This window comes from Adelges cooleyi, unplaced genomic scaffold (assembly GCF_023614345.1).
Source record: "Adelges cooleyi isolate 19-005CV unplaced genomic scaffold, UGA_ACOO_1.1 ACOO_flye_CR_arks_rails_tigmint_CR_PRNA_247, whole genome shotgun sequence".
In the NCBI taxonomy this organism is placed as follows: Eukaryota; Metazoa; Arthropoda; class Insecta; order Hemiptera; family Adelgidae; genus Adelges; species Adelges cooleyi.
Window position 1 is genome coordinate 7,717,104 of NW_026095912.1, and position 24,886 is coordinate 7,741,989.

Here is a 24,886-nt window from a genome sequence, read left to right on the forward strand (position 1 = left end):
TTTAATTATTAAATTTTGTGTTTATTAGAAGGTGGAAAGAAGAGAAAAGTATGAACAATTTGTCAGGGAGCGAGAACGACAGCGAATGGAAGTGAGTCAGAAAAAATGGACCAGAAAAGAAGAACAAGAATTCTATAGGGCTGTGACCACATATGGTGTTGATTACGATAGGTAAAAATAAAAGATTAAATAAACGGTTTAAATAATAGTGAAGTTTTATAATTATATTGGAAAATTTAAGGTCGACAAAAACATATAATTGGACAAAATTTAAAAGTGTTGCTAAATTGGAGAAAAAATACGATGACACTTTAACTGAATATTTCCGTTCATTTTATGCAATGTGTAAACGTTTATGTAACCAGGCTTTGACCAAAGAAGAAGGTATGTTTAAAATAACTGCTTTTTGTTTGTCTGCAATAACTTAAATAATTTTTTATTGATTTATAATATTTTTTTAGAATTATGTGATTTTCCAATGGAATTGATAAATGAAGAACGTGCCCGTCGAGCTCTGGAACGCATTAATTTACTTGTTAAAATACGCGAAGAAATATTAATTCACCCACAATTGGATGAACGTTTAAAAGCTTGCCAAGTGTCTGCAGATGTACCTGATTGGTGGCAACCTGGGAAGCATGATAAAGATTTACTCATTGGAGTTGCCAAGTAAAGAATAATTGTTTAATAAGTGAATCCTTTTTTTTTTTTTGATAATTTTCTTAATGTTAAATCCTGTATTTATTTATAGACACGGCCTAGGAAGAACCGATTTTTACATTCTTAATGATCCCGAGTTAACTTTTAGAGAAATAGTTCAGAAAAATTTACTATCCGCAGTGTCGGGATCTTATCCAGCAGAATTACTTCAAGCGGCTAAATCTGAAGCTATTCAATTGGCCGAATCCAGTAAATTAAAAGTTTCAAAGACAGATTCGAGTAAATCTGAACTATCTAAGCCGGCTTGTAATAAATCAGAAGTGATTAAAGCAGAAACTCCAGTAGTTGAGTCAGTAAAGGTTGAAGCCACTGCATCAGATGTTCCTGAATCTGACACTTCCAAGGGGGAATCTTTAAAATCTGATCCCGAAGCTGAATCAAAAACGTCTAAATCCGACGATGAAGAGGTAGTGGATAAGGTAGCTAAACCTGAAAATGAACCTACCGAGTTTTTAGATAATAGTAAATTGTCAAAAAGTGACACCGCAGATGCTGATCAGGAGAATGATTTATCTGAAGATGCAAACGAATCGAAAACCACTACTGTAGCTGGAAATATTGAACCCATGCAAGTCGATATTCAAGAAGATGCAGAATCTGAAAGCTCCGATAAAAATAACAAACAAGAAATCCATGAAAATCAAAAGGAAGTGTATAATGATAGAGAAAACTTATCAGAGACTAATGATAAACAAGAAAGTGATGAAAAACAAGAAGATGATTTAGTAGAAAACGAGAAAGCCAACAAGCCCGAGAAAGAAAATGACGTGTTCCCGGTTGATAACAAATCGAGTGATAAAGTAGAAACTAAAGAAGAATCGATGACCTCTGAAATTAAAGAGGAAGCCACTAATGAAATAACTACACAAATCACAATTAATCCTGATATTAAAACCAATGAAGAACCTATCAAAACTAAGGATGTTTCTGCATCAGTAGAAAGTGTTGACAGGTTAAAAGCTATGTTTCCCGAACTTGAAGTTATGCATAAAGATATTTCTAGTCCTGCTATTGATAAATTGCCCATGCAAAAACCATTACAGCAAATCGATCAAACTATTGCTCACCTCTTAGCCACTAGTTATCAGAATCCAATTAAATGGCCAAAGGTATTGTATGCGTGAATTTGGTGGCTAGTTGAATTTCTTTGTGTATAGTACAATTTACCATATATTTATTTTCAGGAACATGCTCTGGTTGTTCGATTGCAGCACATTGTCGAATGTGTTGAAACTGGTGAATGGCCTGTTAGTAAAAAGTTTTCAGCATATGCCCAAAATCCAATTGGAATTGTTAATGTAGGAATGGACGATTCCGATATTGGAATTGGTAAAAGAGAAATAGGGCAACTACATGATCACACTGGAATATCTGATGTCCACAATGACCACTCTTCAATAAGATCTAAAATTATGATGGCTCATTCGAATGTTAACTTAAAACGCAAACGTCATATTGCCATTGATGTAGAGACTGAAAGAGGTTGGTATATATTTCCACAATTAAAAAAGTTACATATTATGTGCTATTTGAAAAAATGTATAATGTATAATGCATATATGTAGTATACAACTAGTACTTGTTATTAAATTATATTACTATAAACAATGCTAAATAGTAAATAATTTTTTTTTTATAGCCAAACTTCATGCATTACTTAATACCAATTCAATTCCTGCACATCCAGCAAAACACTCATCTGCTCCCATGTGGGAGCAAACGGATGAATCACTTTCTGAAGACTCGAGGTTTGGAAAAAAAAAATAAACATTTCAAACATAATGTAAAGTACTTAAAAACATATTTTATTATTACAGGCGATCGACACCAATTCCTTCGCAACATATTCAACCTCCACCAGCTCATCAGCAATCACATAATACATCTGCTAGGCTAATGAACATGGCTTATGATTTAAAATTTTCAAATACTCAAAAACCACCTACTTCAAATATTGCCACTACACCACAGTCTACTGGACCAATAGATCTGTCGTCTGGGTAAATATAACTTTTCTCCCTTTTTTGTATAGTCAATGCAATTAAAGCTTGGGGTCCGTACACAAAAATTGGGAGAGAATAGACTGTATGTGCAGTGGGTACATGTTATAATCCAAGAGTAAATAAGATAATGATGATGAATTTGAGATAAAGAGGGTTGACCGAATCTATTAAGATACAAAAATGTACAAACAATAATAATAATAATGTACAATAACATAATTTATAAACTTTGGAATTTACAGAGGTGGACAACAACAGTCAGGGTGTATGGACTTGAGTTCTGGACCAAGGGATTCTTCTGTAAACGAAGTCCAAGACTTTTCCATGCCATTTAAAAATAAACCCAACCAAAATGTAACGCAATCTTCCAGTACGTCTACACCACCTAAAAGTAAATTGGATGACATGTTGAACAAACTCATGCAAAAGAAAAATTGTGTACGCCCCTCAATGACACGAGTAAGTAACAATAAATATGGAATATTGTGATACACGGTCATGCGAGTTTAGTCCGATTTGGCTAAAGTTTAACAATTAGTTATGACTGCCTATCGAAAATATATATTTATATATTATTAAAATATTAACTGTATCAGTATTGTTTTTGAATTGTGTTTATTTTATACACAGGCTGCAGAAGAACCTCCTGCTGTTGGAAAAGAAATGAAACGTCGCAAGCTTGATGAAATAGTGTTCGGTTTATCTGCTGCTAAAGAACAGCAGTCAACACCTCCGGCCGAACAGAAGAAACAGCACTCTTCATCAACTCCCTCTGCCCATGGTTATCCGGTACCATCAAGTAAATCGCAACAGAGTTTGTCACAGCAATTAGGAGCGGCTCATAGGCAATCCAGTAAATTAGACCCACTAACAGCATTTTTATCATCACAAGTTCATGAACAGCAGTCGAACTTGCTTAAGCAACACACTACATTACAACAACAACTTGCCCAACAACAACAAGTAAAAACTCATATCTTAACATTTTAAACTTATTTTCTTAACAATATTTTTTTCTAGGTTTTAAAAATGTCTCAGTCATCGAATGCTTCATCAGTTTCTCAAACACAACGAAAAATGTATGAAGCAATGATGGACAGTATGGCAAAAAGCACTGCTGAATACTCTGGTAAATTAAACGCGTCTGCGTTTTCACAAGAAGCCAAAGTTAACAAATGGTTAGCAGAACAAAATGCATTGATGACCGATCAGCAAATGTCTGCAGACTTCCTATCGGCTCCAAGAAGGCGAAGACCAAGAGTAGATCCGACACTATTAGACTGGAAAAAATTGACCGGAGAAGAAAATGTATCGGTTATAAACAGAACCACAGGAAAAAAGGTATTTTTTTTTTTAAATTCTTTGTAGACAATACATTTAAATTGATTAAATCATAAATTTTCATTGTACAATAAAAAAACGTTTTTATAATTTTTTATTTAATAGCTGACTGGAACAAAAGCTCCGCCATTAAAGAGAATTGGTCAATGGCTTCTTGAAAACCCATCGTATGATGTAGATCCAAAGTGGGCTGACTTAGTTAAAGAACGTGGAAATCTCACTCATGATTTGCAAAAAAGATTACCCCAAACTGAACGTAAAAAGGGACCAGGACGACCACCAATGCAATCTGGAGAAAATGCTGGCTCATCTGGTCCATCACTTTCAGGAAATCAGCCTTCGTCATCTATGGCTTCAAATTTGTCCTTCCCATCATTAGCTACTGCTGGACTTGGTGGAATAAATCCATCAACGCTTCTGTCTAGTTTGTCAATGGGCAATTTTGATCCAAAGAACAATCCTTTATTAATGCCATTTAGTGGACTTTCTAATATTGGTGCATTGGGCAGTATGGGAGGATTAAGTAACATGAACTTGACAAATTCATTATTTGCTAACCTTGCTGGTTTAGGGTTACCGGGACTGGCTGGTCTAGATCCATCCAGCATGAATGACAGTTCTCATTCTACCCAAAACCAGCAAGTCAATTCTAAAGCCTCTAAATCAAGGAAGTCTGAATCGAGTACTAAAACACCCACTCCGTCATCTTCGTCGGCCAACGTACCATCAAGCTTACCAGGATCATTACCATTTTTCTTCCCCAATCCCAGTATGTTGTACTCGCCATTGGGCTTGGGTGGACTGAATCCATTTACATTGCCACCCGGAGCCATATCATCGGCATATGACAGTTTGTCATTACTAAACGGTAGTCTTAATGTCTCATCTCCAAACACTTCTCAAGGACTCTCTCGACATAAAACTTCAAGTAGCCGAGGTCAGAGTTTAAATGCCAGTACCGTAACTTCATCTAGTCAACGACAACCGAGGACCAGTACACATCATTTACCTACGCCCTCCCCAAGTCCTGCTGACCTTCTTGAAAATTTAACTAGAGCAAGTCGTAATTTACCCCATCCGGAAATGTCAAAGAGTCGGAGTTCCAGGGACGTAGACAGTTTACGTTCGCTGATGTCGAGCATGCCACCGTTCAATATGTTGGCCGCTGGAGCCCTAGCCGGTAGCAGCGACCCTAAAAGGTCTAGAGAACAGGAAATGAGAGAAGCCCTTGAAAACTTGAGCAAAGCTTCACCGGAGTTGTTTGCACGAGCTTTACCTGACGATAAGAAATTCAGTTTTCCATCTATGGAAATGATGGAAAAGACGCTAAAGAGAACTGTCGATCAAAATTCTACTGAGAGGCCCAGCAAACGTCCAAAAGACATGATATCTCCCATTACAATCCCAGTACCACATGCTATGACAACAAAACCGAATGTTAATAGGGAGAGTTCCTCTTCTGAATCCGGCATTGACTTGACGAGTACAGTCAAAGCCAAGTCTCCCGACAAACACAAAGAAAAATTTGAGAATATTGACGCACCTCAATCTAATGTTTTAGCAAAATGTGATTCACAAATTGATAAACCTGATGATATGACGAAGCAAAAATCTGATATGGCTGACGACATTGACGACAAAAATGGGAACGGTAAAAAAAATAAAAAAGGTAAAGTCAAAAAACTGTCAGTTGAAGAAAATGTAGAGCGAAAAAATCTTCGCAGCGCTGGTAGATCTACAAGGGCTAAGTCTCATTCTCGATCACCATCGCCAACGACATAACAACTTTCCATTATCGTCTTTTTAATTTAAACATTTTTTTTTTAATATTATATATATATATATGAGTTATAAAACCATTCCTAGTATTTAATGCGCTAGTTAGCATTTTTAACATATATTTTTTTTATTGTTTATTTGTAACAAAAGTTTTTCTAAAAAGTATTATTATTAATATAGTATTTTTAAGATATTTTTAACTAGTTTGATGTTTAAGTTTCTTTTAAATAGATTTTTTCATTTATTTAAAACTAAAGTTCAAATGAAACATTTGAATCATTTTATTGTTTCATTTTTGTACAGTAAGTTATTGGAAAATGAGAAATTAAGCTATTACATTATATTATTACTATAATATACTATTATGGGTTTCCTATGATATTGTAAATACTTTTATAATACCAAGCATTGCTCTCTAAAAAAAAAAAAAAATTATTATTTATAACTCTCTTCAAGTCATAAATAATTTACAATAAATATTTTTTTAAAATGTCTGCTTCTCATTTTTTATTTTGTTAAAGTGATTTTTTTGTTTACACAACTGTGATAGTGTATTTTCAATTTTGAAGACTAAATATAACTAATACAAATGTATTTTACATCTTTTTAAATTCATATTTCATGATATTTGTTTATTTTCATAGATCCAATTTATTTTAATTCATGATTAATATTAATAAAAGAATACTTATTTAAAAGTTTCAATATTAAAACGATTAAAACTAATTATAACTTTTTAACCAGTATTCTGTTTCATGTAATTTTCTTTATACATAAAGCAGCTAAAGTGTTTTGTGTTTACACGCACAAAAATAAATAAGTGTATGTAAATAATTATAATTGTAGATATATATTAACAAGTTTGTTAATAGATGTTAGTCATAATGTGACCCCGTTTCCTCAAGTCACTTTTGTTTGTGTATAGTCCCAATGCCCGATGTATTTTTATTTGTAACCTATAAATTTGTATATATGTTAAATATTGCTTTATAAATATTATGTATACTTAAACAAGATATAATTAAATGTAATAGGTAAACTTATCTAGTTCGTAGCGATATTGTTTTAATATTAAAATACAGTTTTTTCAACATTGTATATAAACGTACCTAAGAGTTTTGGATCGCTGATCCGTTTTCTTTGAATGAGTGGATGAGTATTATATACATGACCTGAACAAAATCACTTTATATAAAATTATAATAAAATAGGCAAATGAAAAAAAATGTACTTCAGTAATATTACTACGTAGGCTTAATTACAGAATTTAAGGTTTTATATTAATTGCATTAAATTTATTTGTATGTTTAAATTATACATGTGTCAATATGTATAATATACATGGTGTATACTTATATAATAAAAGATAACGTGGAATAAAAATATATAAACATCACAAATAAAAAAAATTGAATTAATCGACTTAAAAGGTACTTATATTAAAACTTTTTTACTCATATTGTATACTCGTTTATGTTATTTTTATTGAACTACCTATTTTGTTTGGGTTGAAAATGTCTTGTTGTTCTTACAATGTGTGGCAGTTTTTTGTTTGTTTCTAAATCTATTTTTGCTTACACAAACTGTTTACTTTCTTAACTAATATGAAACGGTATGTGTGAACATATGATAGTTAATGGAATTGTTATTATTGTTATACATTTTCTTTGTTGAATTTATTTTTGGAAAGACAACTAAAATTTCTTTCTTATTGGTGGAGGATATAAACAAAAATATAAGTTAAAGAAAAACGAGTTGTCGTTCCTATCAATATAAACGCATTTAAAATAATAATAATAATAATTTTATTGCAATGGATTTTACATTAAATATCTCAAAAATTAAATAAAAAGTATTTATAGTTGAATTGTATAAACCGAAATGATAAGATTATGTTTTAAAATTTAATTTGTATTATAAATTACTAATTAGAGAGGGAAAATCTTAGAAAATTATACTAATGAATTATAATAATATTTCCACTTAATTTTTTATTTATTCATTTTGTTATTTATACATTTTTTCCCATAAAGCGCTAATTATAATCTTTTTTTATTTACAAGGTCCTCTCATTTCTGTCAGTAATATATTTATTATCTTTATGTGAAATACTTGTCGCTGCCTGTACAATTATGTTGTAATGTGTATTGACAATTGGATATTATTTTGCCCTTTTAAAAGGCTGATATAAGTACCTATATATTATGCATTGTTTTCAGTCGATGTTTCTGTAACTTTTTTTTACTTGTACAAAATAAAAAATTGTTTTTCTATTTGATACGTCATTTATATTTATTTATTTGTATATTACTGTGACTACACCCAATATACTTAGAATACCTATACTGAAAACATAACTATAGTAAGTAAAAGGTTTTTTTTCTATTATGACAGAAAAAAGTTAAAAAGCGACTTGAGATTTAAATTTTAAAAAAATGTTTTCAAAAAAACTGTTGAAAGCCTATGTTGATAGCTTAGTTAACAAAAACATAATTACAAACGGACCTTTTCACAGGATAGCAGTTTCACTTATTCCCTTCACATTTGTTTGCCAGTATCCGTTTATGTTTTGTTTAGTTCAGACTATCTAGTAATATTACATGAGTAGTTTTATCGACGTGAACATCGGTTTTTCTTTATGATCATTAAATAATATATTGAGTTATTTTAGAGTGTTTATTAAAAGTTACTAATATTGTGTTTTAAAATTTTAATTACCTTATTCACTTTTTAATAGTGTAATGTACTCGACGCAGTACAAAGACTCAAAAGAAAGTAGTATTTTGTATACCTTCGTCCAGTGCTTTTTAAGCTCTTATAGTTGTTACAATGCCAAAATCAGTTGTGACATCCTTTAATTTCCTTTCACACATTAAATACAACTTTAAAGACACTCTAGATTAGGTTAGGAATTCGGAATTCGGTTAACAGACATCATCAATTTGATTTATAAGTAAAATTTTAGTTGTTAAATATATTGAACAAAAGAAATATACATTTTTATGTACAGTAGTACCTACATATTCATAAATATAAATGCTTTAAATTTTTGAAAGAGAGCTCTTTATTTCTAATGAATAAAAAAAGAATAAAATGTTGAACGTTGTAAAATAAATAAATTATTTTCATTACCAAAATAGTAAATAACAAATAAATGCACATTATATTATATTAATTAATGTTATGTTTTATTTAACACTAAGGAACCTATGTTTAGACAAAAGTGGGTATCAAATACTGACGACGCGCTGTTGCGTTAGTGCTGTAGTGTCATGAGCGTCTGACATTACTTTGAGTCTTGTTTAACTGAATAAAGCAAACAATAAGCACATTCCATTAAGTTTAGAGCGACCATGTACAACACATTATAATATAGGGTGCTCTGTTTATAAAATGGTGACATAACTTAATGTAATATTTATCAATTAAAACTAACTATAATTTCCAAAGGTTCATGACAGTTACTTATACTTTCTTTAATTTATATTTATTTCGTGTTTAACTTTTCCACCCTATTTCGTCAATGTTTGAACTCTAAACTCAGCAGTTTTTATTACGTTATACAATATGATTGCAGACAAACACAGGAAACACATAACACAACAATAGGTATTATGATGGGAACCCCTACTTTATCACCAACTAAATTGAAATTATTAACAAATTTTATACGGACCCAAGCCACTACATCGCAGACAATTTAACCCCGAAAAGTTGTAATCTCTCAAATTGTAATCTGACAGTCAGTGTGCACAGCTGTGTATAAATTATACGGCTATAGCACGGTTAAAAACAGAATTTTCCATTTTCTCCGTTTTTTGAGTGAATAGTTTAGCTGGAATGACCGAAAAATTAGAATTGCCCTACACCTACCAGCACTGTCGTCCATTTCTCGATCATTTCCAAAATGTTGGACATGTTTTTGTCTCGTCCCATAAGTTCGTATATTTAAAATGTAGTTTTTTTCTGTTTATTCTGTGGTTATATCAGTAAACATTTGTATCGTATTTGTACGTGAATCAACGTGTATAGTTATTTATTATGGATCAGCAACTCGGAAAATTGTATAACCTTTAAACGAGTTGAAATCTATAATGACATTAATGAGTCTAATATTACTTCGTGAACAAATAAAATGAAAAATCAACGGTGTTGACAATACACTATAACGAGCGGCCACACTGTTAAATAATCTAATTCTCATCTGCAGGCTACAAGATGTTTTATTATAAACTAGGGTTTTTTAAACAAAATATAAAATAATACACATATATACAGGGTGTAATGTAAAGTTCTACTGAGCTTCAAATGAAACATTCAGGATTCTCTATGGGTACACTAAATGGTATTCATTTTTTTTAATTTAAAAATTATTTAAAATAGAATTCGTATCTCATTAAAAAATGGTTTTACGGAAAAATAGCTCAGTGGCCACTCGGTGGACACAAGTGTGGCCAGATACCAAAAAATCATGTTACATATCAATTCAACAAGATTTTTTCTCCCGATTTCAAATCTGAAATCATTTTTTTCGTAAGAAAATTTTGTAATGAGATACGAGTTCTATTTTAAATAATTTTTAAATTAAAAAAAAATTAATACCATTTATTGTATCTATAGAGCATCCCGAATGTCTCATTTGAAGCTCGGAAGAATTTTACATTACAACCTGTTTATAAAGTGGTCCACAATGATTTGACAAATTAAATAACTTTTGTGAATATTTTTGAGATTTTATTTTTTTAAATAATTTATACTCATTTGCGCTATAAGCCCCACGGTTTTAATTGCACTTACCTGTTTTAATTATTTATTTTTATTATATATTTTTATTTTTTCAAGATAGCCATTTTATTCAAACCAATTTTTAAAAATGAATTGGTGAAAAAATGTGTATTTTTATTCATCCGTTCAAAAGCTATAGTCATTTAAAAGTGAAGATGAATTTTAAATTATTCACTAGAACAAAAGTTATTTCATTTGTCAAATCATTGTAGGCCACCCTGTATATATGTCAACTTCTAAATTAAAAATTAATCTGTAAATGTGTTAATGTCCCTGTTACTAATTCATTGTGTGAAGTTTTAATGATTGTGAAAACCAATAAAGTGTTCAGTGTTGCATAAAGAAATGTTATATTATTATAAGCCGCGTATACACTTGTCGATTACAGCGAGCCGAACCGTTCGCAAAAGGTTCGTGTCATGTTCGTTAATGTCACGTACACACTTGCAATCCGCTCCAGAACTATTGGGAAATGCGAACCTATAGCAACCAATACCGAACTACCGTCAGTATCTTCCGAGATGTCATCCGAAGATTATGGAATGCTGGTGATGAGTGGTGCGACTATGTTAATGCCAACAAGCAAACAACTATTTTTTTGCAGTCATCGACTGACTTTTCGGCTATCTCCCTTCACCGTCCACGCATCTTCTTCTAAATGCTTTTTAAAATAATCACAATGTTTCGAGTCCCATAATAAAGCTTTACTTTTGCAAATGTCAATTAGAAGAATATTTTCTTCTACTGACCATTCCATAATAAAAAATAACTTAATACAGTAGGTAATTAGAAATTTTAAATTAAAAATATAATACGTGGCTACACAAAAAATTATATACGCGACTAAACGAACACTCGGCTAAGTGACGAACCTGTGGACGACGCTGTCCCAACTTAAACCAGGTCCGCTGTGTGTTCGTCCAAAGCCGCGTATACACTAGCGAGCCAAACCCTCGTGAACCGTTCGCGAGCCCGTCCTAATTCGGCTTGGTTCGCGTTAGGTTCGTATCAAAAAACCCGTCGGTATAAAGATAATAATGGAAATGACGTTTCATACGTTTATAGTAGCATAAATAATATTGTCAATATTTTAATTAATGTCATAATTACAAATAACTTTCCTCCCTCGTCGCTGATACTGCAACAACACCTATACTAAAACAATTTTTATTTAGTTTATCACTTTAGGAGTCTATAATTGCGTTTTTTTTTTAATGCAAACACGCATTCGAATTTTAACAGTACGCCTAGTCCGACAATAGTTTTGTAAATAGATATAGATCATCGAAAACTTGCTAAATGTACCAATCGAAGTAAATTTTTAATGTTACTGACTACTGTAATTAAAAATCTTTAAACATTTCAATTTTTCACATAGAAATTACCTTGTAAATGTTTTGAAGAATCCAAATGTTATTCAAAGACTTAAATCAGATTATTTTTTAGATCTTTCTAATAAAGTAAAAAATGTATATATAAAAATTGCCTATATAATGCGCCTTAATAAATGCTAGTATAAAGTTTTGTAATTAGTAACACAGATCTAAAAACACAAAATCGGATAAGTTATTGCAATTTGTGTCATTTATTTTTTAAATATAAATTTTTACATTTTGAATGTATTTTAAATTTTAAATACAATTTACAAAGCCGACAAAAGTTGTACAGCTTTTTGAGCCATTCATTTTAGGTAAACCAAAATAGCAAACGGAGAAGCAAATTTTTAAAAATAAAATAATACTTAATAGACAATTTGTATTGTATTTAAAGGCTTTTATATTATACGATTTTAAAATATTACAAATTTAAATAAAACACAACAATTGCACTCATTCTTTTATTTTTTGTATGTTTTTATACAAATAACTAAGTCTTATAATTAATGCTTATTCATTTTTTGGTTGCAAATCACATTTATTTGGCTTAGGATATTTTATATAAATATGAAAATATATAAATAATAAAAAAAATATTGAGTTATAAAAAATTATATTTCGCAAGCGATTTTATCATTCAGTTATAATAATTTCTGCAGTCCTGTGTCCTCTCCTTCCCCAATATATTTTGACCACTATGTTCTGACCCCAAGGTTTAGATATTCTACTCGAGTAGATCGGTCCACAGGAAAAAAATTGTCCTTAGACACATCATATCGCTGTATAGTTCTATAAAGCTTTGCAATGAAAATAAATAAATTAAAAAACAACCATTATCATTTATTTTGAGTGACCGATTTTACGTTAGGTCGTTAAATGGCTGAATTTGATGTATTTAGCGTGAACGGTTCACGGTTTAATCCTCGGCCGCGAATGAAACTTTTTGCACTATATTCAACCAGTTAATTCTTGAATTCTAACATACCTTATAAATTGATATGAGTGACTAAAATTTGATATGATTGTGAGCCATTGATTACATGACGTTTATTCAGTCATACAAATAGCCAAAAACATATATATGATTCAATGTTTTACCGCGTAGTGGAGAAAATTTATCTTTTATTAGCCTGTAGAAAGGCTAATGGAAAATAATTTTTATCATTTGATATAAATATAATTTATTTTATTACTTATAATGCCTACAAAACTAAATATTGTACATACATACATATAGATACATGTATAAATATTATTTACTATACAATATAGCAACGATATGTAGCGATACACATTTATTTATGATACATAACTGTATACTATAATTCAGAGATGGGTAGGATTATTAATTAATCACGAATTACTGGATTCTTTTTTTTATTAATTAGAGTTATCCAGGATAACAGAATTAAAAATAATCTAATTTTCCAATAGGTCGAATTAATGGATTATAGATATTCCGTCAATCTAGAAAAAAGAGAATGCTGATTAAAGTCAGATTAAAATTAATCCCAGTATTTAATCTTATAAATATTTTTAAGTAAAGATCCGATTTTTATTTATAAAATATACTGTAGGAACTTAACGTTCTTAAACATCCTGGTCGAAGCGCCCGGGGGTTTTACTTGTTAAAATTCAACAATAATTTTTTTAACCAATGAACGATTTTCTTTCGATTGAGGAAATCATTCATAACAATGTGACAACCAGAAAAATACTTTTTTTAATTAATCAAAATATAGAAAAAGTATGTATCATAAATAGGGTTCTAAAATTTCATGAAATCATTTTTTTAAAAATATTTTATGAAAGTTATTTTTTTATTAATTTAGGATTACGAGTAGTTTGTAATAACCTAACCTTTGTAATCAATTACGGATTGTAATCCAGTTTGCCCATCTCTGCTATATTTATATATTTTTTTTAGCTATTATAAGTAATAAAATTTATGAAACTATTATTTTTTATTAGCCTTTCTGACTCTATTAAAATGTGTATATTTATACTTATTTGTCATGCTTATTTTCCTTTAATAATTAATATCGTCTTAGAACAATCATTAAAGCTACATTATTAAGCCGTCATAAGGTGTATTAAAAGGTATATAAAACAATCAATAATTTCATTTAAAATTACTACTATGACTAACGTCTGCCATGTAAGGAAATTGTGTTATTAACAGTGGTTTGTCCATCATAACCATGCCTAGAGTTTTTATTTTCTTGTACGTTGTTTGGTTCAGTATAATTGATCAAATCGTTCAAGCAAATCAAACTACGTATATAAACCCATCTCTATCCGATGAATATATTGAGAAACTAAACAAGGAAGCAATAACATGGAAGGTAACTGTTATACTAATCTATAAATAATTAATGCTATTACGTTGATTAACATTGGTGTTACAATTTGAAGCTATAGTTTATAGTTTTATCTACATATAATATATATTCATAATTGTCTAATTTTAATTTGATTTTAAAATAAGATTAAATAAATAATATTTGCGTGTAACGATTATAAATATATATATATATATATATATATATATATATATATATATATAGTTGTGCTATGTAACTTTTTGATGCTTTTTATCAGGCCGGGAGAAACTTTCCTGCGAATACTACAGATGAGTTCTTAATGAACTTGTTTGGGGTATTGCCCGAACCACCGACAAGGGACTTTTCATATAGACCTAAGGATAAAGAAGAAATTAGTTTAAATCAGTATCCATCAGTATGGAAGGAAACGTTCGATGCGAGAGAAGTTTGGAAGCATTGTCAAACAATCGGACACATTCGTCACCAGGGACCATGCGGCAGCTGTTGGGTGATGCTACTAAACATTTTTAAGCTTAGAGAAATGTTAGCGAAATAGAACCCAATTTCAGTCTTCAATAATAAAACTAAAAAAATAATAAAATCTTTTATTTGAGTATTTTGTTCTTGCATTTCGAAAATCATTTTTGCTATGTTTCGGATCCAATTAATCCTCTGGGATATATAGAATTATTAATTTATAAAATGATTTTGTTAGATAAATGACGATGATAGAAAAACTTTTCAAAATATCTTATATTGTCAATTGATTCATTAAAAATAGGAAACTTAAAAACTACGGCTTTGTAAGGTTCAAACTACTTACTGAACAACAGGACAACAGAGACTTGATAGAATGGCTACTTTAAACATACTCGTACATGCATTGCAAGTCATTCTACCGAAAAACTACTCATAGATTGTAACTAATTACTATTATTATCATTTAAAAACAAGTAATATATATTTAATGTAAGCCATCTTCACTCGTACTTTTTAATAAGTCTCAGACAGAAAAATTAGTTTTTTTTAAATTTACTTTTAAACCCTAAACAATTCCAATTTTTTAAAATTCATAACCTACTCCACTCCCAAAAATTAATCTTGGTTGCGCTACTGCACATATGCTACCTAAAAATTTACAACTGTCAAAAATAAAATTCGTTCTTTTTCTTGATTTTTAATTTATACAAAAATATTTGACTACAGATTTTTATGAAAATCGTATATTTTATAGCTCCACTCAAACTTCGGTCTAATTTTCTAGGTTATTTTTAATTTTTAAAGAAGGTTGGATTTTTCAATTTTTTGGCTCAATTAAGTATCTTTTTGGTACGATTTCTGTCCTGCTACATGATGAAATTAGTTCAGTGGTTTGGGAAATACGTGGGCCCATTTCACATTCAATGACGTATTAGATTTAATTGAACTTTACTGCACGATCCTAGAATTATGGTCCAGATTGTTTAGGGCAGTGTTTCTAATCCCAGACTAGTTTATTCTAACTAAAATGTTTTTCCACCGTTTAAGTTTGTCAGTTTACAGTCAACAGTGGTACTTTCCCAAAATGTATGTCATTTACTGTTGTAGGCATTTGCGACTACGAGCGTATTTTCTGACCGCATGTGCATCGCTACAAAAGGCCAATTCAATAAAATGCTGTCGGCCCAACAACTAATTTTTTGTATTCAACATGGTACTGAATTTTATGGATGTACTAGAGGTAGCTGGCCTCATGAGGCCTTTAAGTTTATTAAAGATCACGGTATTGTCACTGGAGGTGACTACTCTTCAAATGAGGTTAGTCTTTAACACATTGTCATCAAATCAATTAAAGTCAAGCACGACCAATGTAATAAACCAGTTTTTTTATGGTGTAGGGATGCCAACCGTACAAAGTTTCGTATGGACAAAAAAACAAGCACAAATGCGAACAGAATTGTTACGGTGACACTAGCATCGATTACAAGAGCGACCACGTCAAAGGTATTTGTGTGACCAAATCTTTGGCTTCCCTATAACCATGGAATTTTGATGACTTTTAATAATTACAGCCATGGACTCGTACGACGTACACTCTAGCGATATTCAAATAGAAGTATTACAGTACGGCCCAATCACTGCGACCTTTAAGGTGTATGATGATTTTTATAGTTACAAATCAGGTGAGAGACAAAATTAACTCTTCTATCATCTAGATAAAAGGCTAATTCGAAAATCGTATACTCTAAGGCGTCTATATAAAGCAAAAAAATGCTAAATATAGGGCTGCACACGCCGTGAAGCTGATCGGATGGGGGGTCAAAAAAGGAATTCCTTACTGGTTGATGGTCAACTCGTGGGGCCCTCGTTGGGGTGATGGAGGAACGTTCAAGATCCGAAGGGGTACCAACGAATGTAACATCGAAAAACAATTAGTAGCGGCTCGGCCTGATTTAACGTATTATAGCAAAAAAAGGATAAATCCCTACGGTATGTTCTATAACCAAGGCCGCAGTAGATACGGCTACTGGTTTTTTGAAAGAAAAAGTTAAATAATTCCATTTTGGAACAAAAAAAGAAATAGCTTTATTGTAAAAGTTATCAACAGCAGTGGAGAAATTAACATAATCATGAAGTAAATCAGATCAATTTATTGAACATATACGATTCAAATCATGTAATAGTTTCTGGGTTTACCGAAAAATATTACATGATTTGAGTCGTTAATCCATTCAACACTTGGTAAGTTAAAATTACCACCTAAGATAAGGCATAATAACAGAATTTGTGGAAACCCAATCTACTCGGATCTACCCGATAGGTTTCATATGCAAACTACCTGGCGGTTCAATCGAGTTTTATCGGAAAAATTGTATTTAAACTCAACATTGTTTTTTTAATAAATAAATTTCAATCATTAATAATGTTTTTTACTTTAATTTTTACTAAAAAGTGACCTATAGCTATACAATTATTATTATTTGTATGCAGTATTACTTTTAAAACCTTATCTAAGTAGAATAAAAGTACCAAAATGATATTATTTTTTAATTAAAAACAGAAAACAGTCCTTTTTCAAGTACCTATTTTGTTAAAAGTTTAGTGGGATTTTATTAAAAAAAGAGCCTCAGTTTAGCTAGGAAAAACAGCCGATTAATTTTTATTGCAATTTTTTTTTAATGGAGTCTTTTTTTCATCAATAAACGTTATTAATATTTATTAATAATATAATATTATATTATTAAGTTGTACCCCATGTAAAAACTAAAATATTTTCGTACCCTTTAGGATATATTGCAATAGGTTAACTATAATGAAAAAACTTGTACTGTGAAATTTATACCGCATCAAAGCTAAAAAAAACAAAACCAAATATTTGTACTGTTTTATTTATTTAGATCACACGACAAAAAGAATACCCTCAGTTGAGTTTCCCACTATTCGTGTAAGAGGAAGTTATTTTCAAATAGGATATGAGATTGTAAGTTATATTATTATTTAATAATTAAAAAAATAAACTAATTTACTTAGATATAGTTGTTAGAATGTTAATTATTATTTGTTTAATAGGGTAAAACTTTTAGCAGTTTGATTAGACAAAACATAGACAATGATAAGATGTTACAGCGATCATTGCGTCAATACGATACTCCAAATGGAAAAGTCGAATATGAGAAGATAATATCGTCTGCTGAAAAGTTGTGTCCACAACAATTGAAACAAATCTATGGCATGAGTTTCGGAGCCAACATAACGGTTCATAAGGTAAGCAAAAGAAGTAGGTATTATTTTTGATAAGGTAGGTTAGTAGGTAACTATAAGTATTGAACGTAGATATTAACAACTGCGCTCCAGCGTATTCTGCAAAAATCATTTAACAAAGTAACCCACTAATTAAATGGTCAAATTTTAAAGGATTACGAAGACTGCTAAAGGGTATTTCTTGTATTCAGAGAAAGACCATTAGAAATACACCAGTCAGAAAGACCTCTATTTAATTAACAACTCTATAAATCGTAACGTTCTCATTACTAACTAGTTTATAAATAGCGTCCACTTGTCTTGAGTTCAAAACATTATTTACTAAAAATTAGTAATAGACTAAAAGGTTAGTTTTAGTGAATTTAGCTCGTCTAAAACCGTGTTTTTAGAATACAGCAAAGTCTTAAAGCTCCGGCCATAAAAGGTTCAACTATTACCAGAGTTAATGATATTTTTTTGGTTTCTCTTTTGTACATAGATATCTCTCTCGATATCCTTTATTTTACAGTGTGGGGGATATATGAAGGATATCAGATATATCTTTTGAAGAGGGGCGTTTCATTTAAATCACTCAACAAAATATTCAGTTCAGTAATAAATACATACGCACACATGATTAATTTAGAAAAGCTTTATAAAAAATTTTGAAAACATAAATATATCTGCTATATTTATAATCCATATGATTGTTTTACTTTAACGTCTGTATATTCCCCTGACTGAAACTTGAAAGGTTTTTGTCACATTTGGCGGGTTTAAGGTTAGAGCTGCCAATCTAATTCTTATCAAATATGTTTGGCACCAAAGAGGGAGATATGGGCTATTTCTTTCTTTAGGCGGTTGCCTATTCGAAGGAACAAACTGTCAGTGTCACATGTCCGTATTTTGTGGTTAAAACTAATCCTTTTTAAACAGTTATTGATTTTTGTTTTCTTCTGCAAATTAATTAAAATCATTAATAAAGTTATCGTAATGAATGTTAATTTCAGCTGATGTTGTATCAGTTATACGATGAGTTAACTGGTGGCTACGGCAAAGACACAAAAATATCAACATCAACCGTCATAAATGAAAGTAATAAAAAGGTAATAATATTAAGTTTGACAACATGATTTTTAGATTTAGTAATAATTTAGTTTTACTTTTTAAACTGAGGTTTTTCACTCTTATTTGTTTTGAATTGATCACTTCAAAAGGTCAAAATACGCGAGGCAATTTGAAATTAACGATATTTTGTTAAACTATAAAATGAACACAACCCTAGTTAAGTAGATTTTACTATATCGCACGATCCACTCAATATCTCATAGGATTTAATGAGAAATTATAATTTTTTTTTCATATTTTTTTTATACAATGAAGTTATTAAAGTTTCAAGTTTAAGGCAGGAGGAAAGGTGGAGTGTAGTATTAGTTTTATCTGCGCGCATTTCCCAACCACACTTCCCCTCCCATCCTAACTTTAAAACTCTTATAACTTTAAAAATAGTTATCCGTAACTGGTTATCGACCAGTCAAAATGTTTAGTACATTATTCTCAATTTAAAAAGTTAATAAAATATATACGTTACCATTTAAGTTTCAAAAGTTGCTATCAAAAAAACTAAGTTGGGTGGCAGGTAAAACAAAAAAAATTGAGATCACATGAAAAAAAATGTAATTTCTTATTAAACCCTCTGAGATATTGATCGGTTCAAGATAAGTGGATCACCCTGTATAAATAAAAACATTGTAGAGTTGTGTCACTATCTCAATTTTTACAACAAAAAAAAATATATGAATAAAGTGAAAAAGTACATCCGACTGTGTATTTTTAAATCAGATATCACAATCTATAATATAATTTGTGAAAAAGTTATGATAAAAATTATAAAAGCAATATTTATAAAATATAAACTTAACTCCTCATAAACACACACTTGTTTACAACAAGTTACAAAACGTACGACTCATTCTGGTAATGTTTTGAACAATAGAGTAATTATGTTACAGGCTTTAATATTTTTTGATGTTGACCTTGAAGAGAATTTTGTCAACTATTACCGGGTATGGGCTGAAGTGATACCAGCTGAAGACGAAATGGGTGGTACGTTTAAAGCAGTAAGTAGTGAATGGCTAGCATACGTAAAGGCTGGTACCCTGCCGGGACAACTGTTGACTGAGAGAGGCAACACTACAGTAACTGTTAACAGGAAATTCGGGAAAACGCTTGCTAAAAGTGATTATATTAATGTTATAATTTATTGTTATATGTTATAATGTTATATTAGTGTTATCACGGGGGTATAGTATGTGTGTAGTATATTGGAGATAAATAATGTAATATTAGATAAAACCTAGTTTCAGTCTAATTTTCAGCTCTTAAATCTTGAAATCATGTATAAAAATAAAATACAAAACCTTTCAGGGGGGCGATGGGTGGTAAAAATTAAGGTTCGAGGCGGCTTTTGAAAGAGGGGATACCTGTTTAAATGTTAATTTAAGGGGATAAATGTTTGTAAAAATGTTGTTTAAAAATGTTTCATGTGAAGTTATATCATAATAGCATACGATTTTGAATCAATAGACATGCTACTCGAGTAAATCGGTTCAATGTCCAGATAAAAATGTATCGTGTAAACTGTCACAATAAACCCCACATTAGTATCGAAGAAACGACCACAGCAATCGAAATAGTTGAAATAATTATGTGTTTAAATAATTAAGATGTTTTTTTGTTTTTTTTAATTTTTTTAAATAAAATTTCCCCTCATTTTTAGTTTTTTAAACGTTTATAAGGAGAACCCAGTTTAAAATATACAAATGTTATGTAAAATTATATTAGCTTTCTGAAAAAATTATAAAATTTGGCTAACATGAAAAAAACTAATTTTTTAGATTGTCGACTCAATTTTAATGATTTTTTTTTATTCGAAAAAATAGTTAAATATTTTTTTAAAAAAAACTGAGATTATTTTACGTAAAAAACTGATTCTTAATCATTTTAACTAAGGAATGTAAAGAAAAAAACTAAAAACTACGTTATAGGCCAGGCGACCATGGCCAAAATAATAAACAATAAAAAAAATTTTTCATGACAACGGATATACAAAGTAAGTTTCAAAAGTTCCACGGAGAAGGGAGGGGTGCTCCTCTTGACGTTTCAACCTATATTTATAAAAGTTGTATATTAGTTGCGATTATAGACCATCCAGTTGGAAATTGTTTATCATTTTAAATGCTTGTAGCGTTTTATCATGAATTCTTTTTAATTTTTTTTTCTTTCGTGGAACTGGAAGAGAATTGCTTTCGCTTTACGCATCCTCCCGTTACACAACATTTATTATTCCTGTACAATCCCTGAACAAATACTCCTTTTCGGATACAAAAATTTGGTACCTACAATGGCAGGTTCACATATTTTGACAATGTCAAATTTATTATTGTCCTTCGGCCCACAGCTAATGTAGCTAATAATTGCAATTCTATATTTCCGCCTGTCTCACTTTCTTATCATTCTCTTTCTCTGACAGGATTGCTTCGATCATGTCTATAAAGTTTCCTGTAACTTTACTAGCTTTAATTTTCAACTTCTTCCTGATCAGCATGTAATTTGGCATCATTTCTTCGACTGGGCCGCAGAGAATATTATTTAACATCATCTAGCCCCGCGGCGCACAGGTCTACGCAATGTTAAATTAATCTCCAAGCGCTCTCGTAAACGGTGGAAATACCGCGAATGTTGTTACTTTTGAAAATTTAAATACAGAAATGACATGCCCGTGTAAGCACCACAACTAACAAGATTTTTTAACTCTTGGCAGCTTGGAGGTTTAGGCTAGCCCGCATGTCGCCCAAATACGCGCAACTAAAAATTAAAAGCAAGATGCAAGTATTACTAACTGAACTATGTATTGATATATTCTATATTGAAACATTCAATTATAAACTAATTAAGTAATATTAAAACGAATACTTCAGTATTCATGCTTCATTACCTTAGCAATTTTATAATTAAAATAGTTTTTAAATATATTTTTTATTAAATTAATTTCTAGAATATAGTCTTGCACTCTTAGCCACAATAAAATAATTTTCCACTCATTAAATATTCGTTGTCCGGGACGGGTCTTCAGTCTGCCGCCGGAGAGTGGGATGACGGCTCCTTTTCACTGGACCGGACGGTTGCTCGCTCGGTAAACGGAGCGCCCAAGACCGACTGTCGAACCGGCAATAGTTAGCGCCAACACAGAGCCACCTTATCCACTCGACTACTTCTTCTCTTTGTAACTAGGTTATACGTTAAGTAATTTTAAAAAAATGACATTAAATTATATGTATCATTCACGATTGGCGTATACAACTTTTATACATAAATTTACCCAACTCTACCTATCATCTTCAAGTTAGAGTGAAAAATTAGCTTATAATTATTAATTATACAACCGTAAAACAAAATGTAATTTTAATTGTTATTAAGGTGATTTCTTTAATAAAAATATATAATTTATCTCTCCAAATATAATGAAATGGATTTTTTTTCAGTTGCTCCTCTGCTAATACCAATTCAAGTAGTAGAAATAATTGAAATGGCTGAAAAAAATAAATTTATAAAGATTGAAAAACTATTAGGTGAATTGACTGAATCGTTCTTGGAAAATAGTGGAATCGAATGGACGCGCTATAATTTGGACTTGAGCACTTTAGATTTTGTTGCCAAACGACATTTTTTAAAAATAAATATCGATATCAACTCAAGAATAACTGAGGGTAAAAAATATGCCATATGTGGAGATATATTTTACTATAGAATTAAATATGACCTTATAGATGCCAAATATAATGTCGAGCGTATACCAGTGGCTTCGAATACCCCTAATACAAAATATTGTGGTTGGAGAAATGACATTTTTAATGCAGTTACATCTTACTGCTTTGAACTGTATCTAAACAGCACGGAAAACCGATTAAGAAATGACATACAGTCAATGTCAGTGACCGGGGTACCGTATTCGTCAAGCTTTGTACGCTTAACATGTAAGTACTAGGTAATCTCTTTGAATAAGGTCTAAAGTTATTTTGTTTTAATGATTCATCTAGTGTAAGAAGACAATATTTTGTTTTGTTTTGTTATTAGTTACCTATTAATATTTAATACACTAATAGGAACTCCTTATTGGTTGTTTTTTCTACTACTACAGTAATTTCTATAAAAAAAAATTTTAATTTTTCCATTATAAGAAGTTTCTGCAAATTAAATCTACCCTATCTTTGAATCGTTGTAACATATGTATTTTAACAATAAATACATTATTAATTTTATAGGAATAGAATATGTTCTCGTGGTACAAACGTTTATGGATTCTTGTAATGCTTATTTGTATAAATTCTTATAAGGCACTGAAAGTCCACTCAATTTCAAAATATTACATATACACAGCAATACTCTCATCCCTGTGGTTAGGGGAGAAAGAATTCTACCAAGGTCATTTCATTTTGTGACACACCTTTTCCGGCCCACAATTAGCACCCAGTGCTACTAGTCGGTCCGCAGTCGTAGGGGATCACTTCGAGGCGAACCACTAAAGCCAAGGAACATCATACACAACAATACTTTTTCTTACCTAATCGGTATTATAAATTTAATATTGAGTTTATAATTTTAGTTCTTTAATCCATTAAGGTCCAACTCGGCAAACTCCATACATTTAATATATATTTAAGTATAAATAAAATTGTATACAGTAAAAATAAGACATTTAAATGTGCCAAGTGAAATTATTCTTACAATTATTTTTTTAGTGCATCTTATGGAAAAATAAACAAAAATCAATTTCTTTTTAAATGTCTGACAAATTTTTTAAAACTAATGATTTATTAAATTTAAGATTTTATTTAAAAATTAAAGATTAATAGTATTCAGTAATTTTAAAATTATAATAATAAAGATAAAACTATTATTATATTTAAGATTTTAATGATTTATTTATACTAAAATATTTCAAAATTTAAATAAAAAATAGTGAAACTAGACAATTCAGATGATATTGGTTGTGTTTAAAAGCTTATTCTGTTGGATATATAAGAGAGTGATTCTACGTGTATCCGAAGTTCCGGATAAGTTGACTCAAAGTTCGTTCGTTGCTTTAAACTATACGTGTAATCGTGAAGTTTATGAATGTTTCATGAAGTTTGTTAATTTTAGGAAAATTTAAATTAATTTTTCTAATTATGTTGCATCTAACTGAAAAGTACCAATAGATTAATTGAAAAGTATTGAATTTTATTGTTTTGTAGATATGTTACATAAAACGTAATAATCTAACTCCGGGATTACAAATATAAGCCCAAAGGTGTAATACATAGAAGAACAAACTATCAAAATACAAACATTAATAATGTTATTTACGTTTTTCAGGTGTCAAAGATTATAATGAAGGGACCATGGGTGTGTTCAAAGTCAATCCTAAAATACGCCCGTCAGGAGTTTTATACTTGCCCAACACATAGAATTGTTGTCCCAAACCTGTACACAATATTATGGCCCGTAATTAGTATATTTATATTTTTTTTTATCTATTTTTGTAAACAAAAATATTAGCTAAAATAATTTTAGTTTTATATATTGTGTACATATTAAGTAGACAAAATTATACAATTTTTTATCTACTAAAAATATGGCTTTTACCTATATTTATTTTTCTTAGTTGCCATCTTTTTTTATAATATAAATAAAATTCTGCTTCCTATACAAATCAAATTGAAAATGTATAAATAATATAAATAAACCAAATATATAAGTATATTTTATAAAATATGTAACAAAATATATATACAAA

The 24,886-nt window shown here is 30.3% G+C and overlaps 3 protein-coding genes across 8 annotated transcripts in view; all 3 read left to right on the forward strand.

Moving 5' to 3' along the window:
- LOC126837081 (chromodomain-helicase-DNA-binding protein 7) overlaps window positions 1-8,123 on the forward strand; it is a 32,284-nt gene extending 24,161 nt beyond the window's left edge. For all 6 annotated transcript variants that reach the window (XM_050570837.1, XM_050570841.1, XM_050570840.1 and 3 more), the window contains 11 exons: window positions 29-171; window positions 242-384; window positions 462-669; window positions 752-1,829; window positions 1,905-2,202; window positions 2,360-2,468; window positions 2,538-2,720; window positions 2,966-3,182; window positions 3,354-3,686; window positions 3,744-4,064; window positions 4,170-8,123. In XM_050570837.1, coding sequence (XP_050426794.1) covers window positions 29-171; window positions 242-384; window positions 462-669; window positions 752-1,829; window positions 1,905-2,202; window positions 2,360-2,468; window positions 2,538-2,720; window positions 2,966-3,182; window positions 3,354-3,686; window positions 3,744-4,064; window positions 4,170-5,846 — 4,710 coding nt within the window. In that variant the 3' untranslated portion in view covers window positions 5,847-8,123. The remainder of the gene's footprint in view (window positions 1-28; window positions 172-241; window positions 385-461; window positions 670-751; window positions 1,830-1,904; window positions 2,203-2,359; window positions 2,469-2,537; window positions 2,721-2,965; window positions 3,183-3,353; window positions 3,687-3,743; window positions 4,065-4,169) is intronic.
- A 6,082-nt stretch (window positions 8,124-14,205) lies between these two features.
- On the forward strand, window positions 14,206-16,777 carry LOC126837016 (cathepsin B-like). Its single transcript, XM_050570739.1, has 6 exons — window positions 14,206-14,349; window positions 14,606-14,836; window positions 15,916-16,125; window positions 16,206-16,311; window positions 16,380-16,490; window positions 16,592-16,777. Exons 1-6 carry the CDS (start codon window positions 14,206-14,208, stop codon window positions 16,606-16,608), a joined length of 819 nt encoding a protein of 272 aa, XP_050426696.1. The 3' UTR covers window positions 16,609-16,777.
- A 1,113-nt stretch (window positions 16,778-17,890) lies between these two features.
- LOC126837018 (uncharacterized) lies at window positions 17,891-24,557 on the forward strand. Its single transcript, XM_050570741.1, has 6 exons — window positions 17,891-18,072; window positions 19,059-19,154; window positions 20,061-20,286; window positions 22,593-22,817; window positions 22,878-23,084; window positions 24,466-24,557. The coding sequence occupies exons 1-6, from the start codon at window positions 17,926-17,928 to the stop codon at window positions 24,555-24,557; spliced, it is 993 nt and encodes a 330-aa protein (XP_050426698.1). The 5' UTR covers window positions 17,891-17,925.
- The last annotated feature ends 329 nt before the right edge of the window (window positions 24,558-24,886 follow it).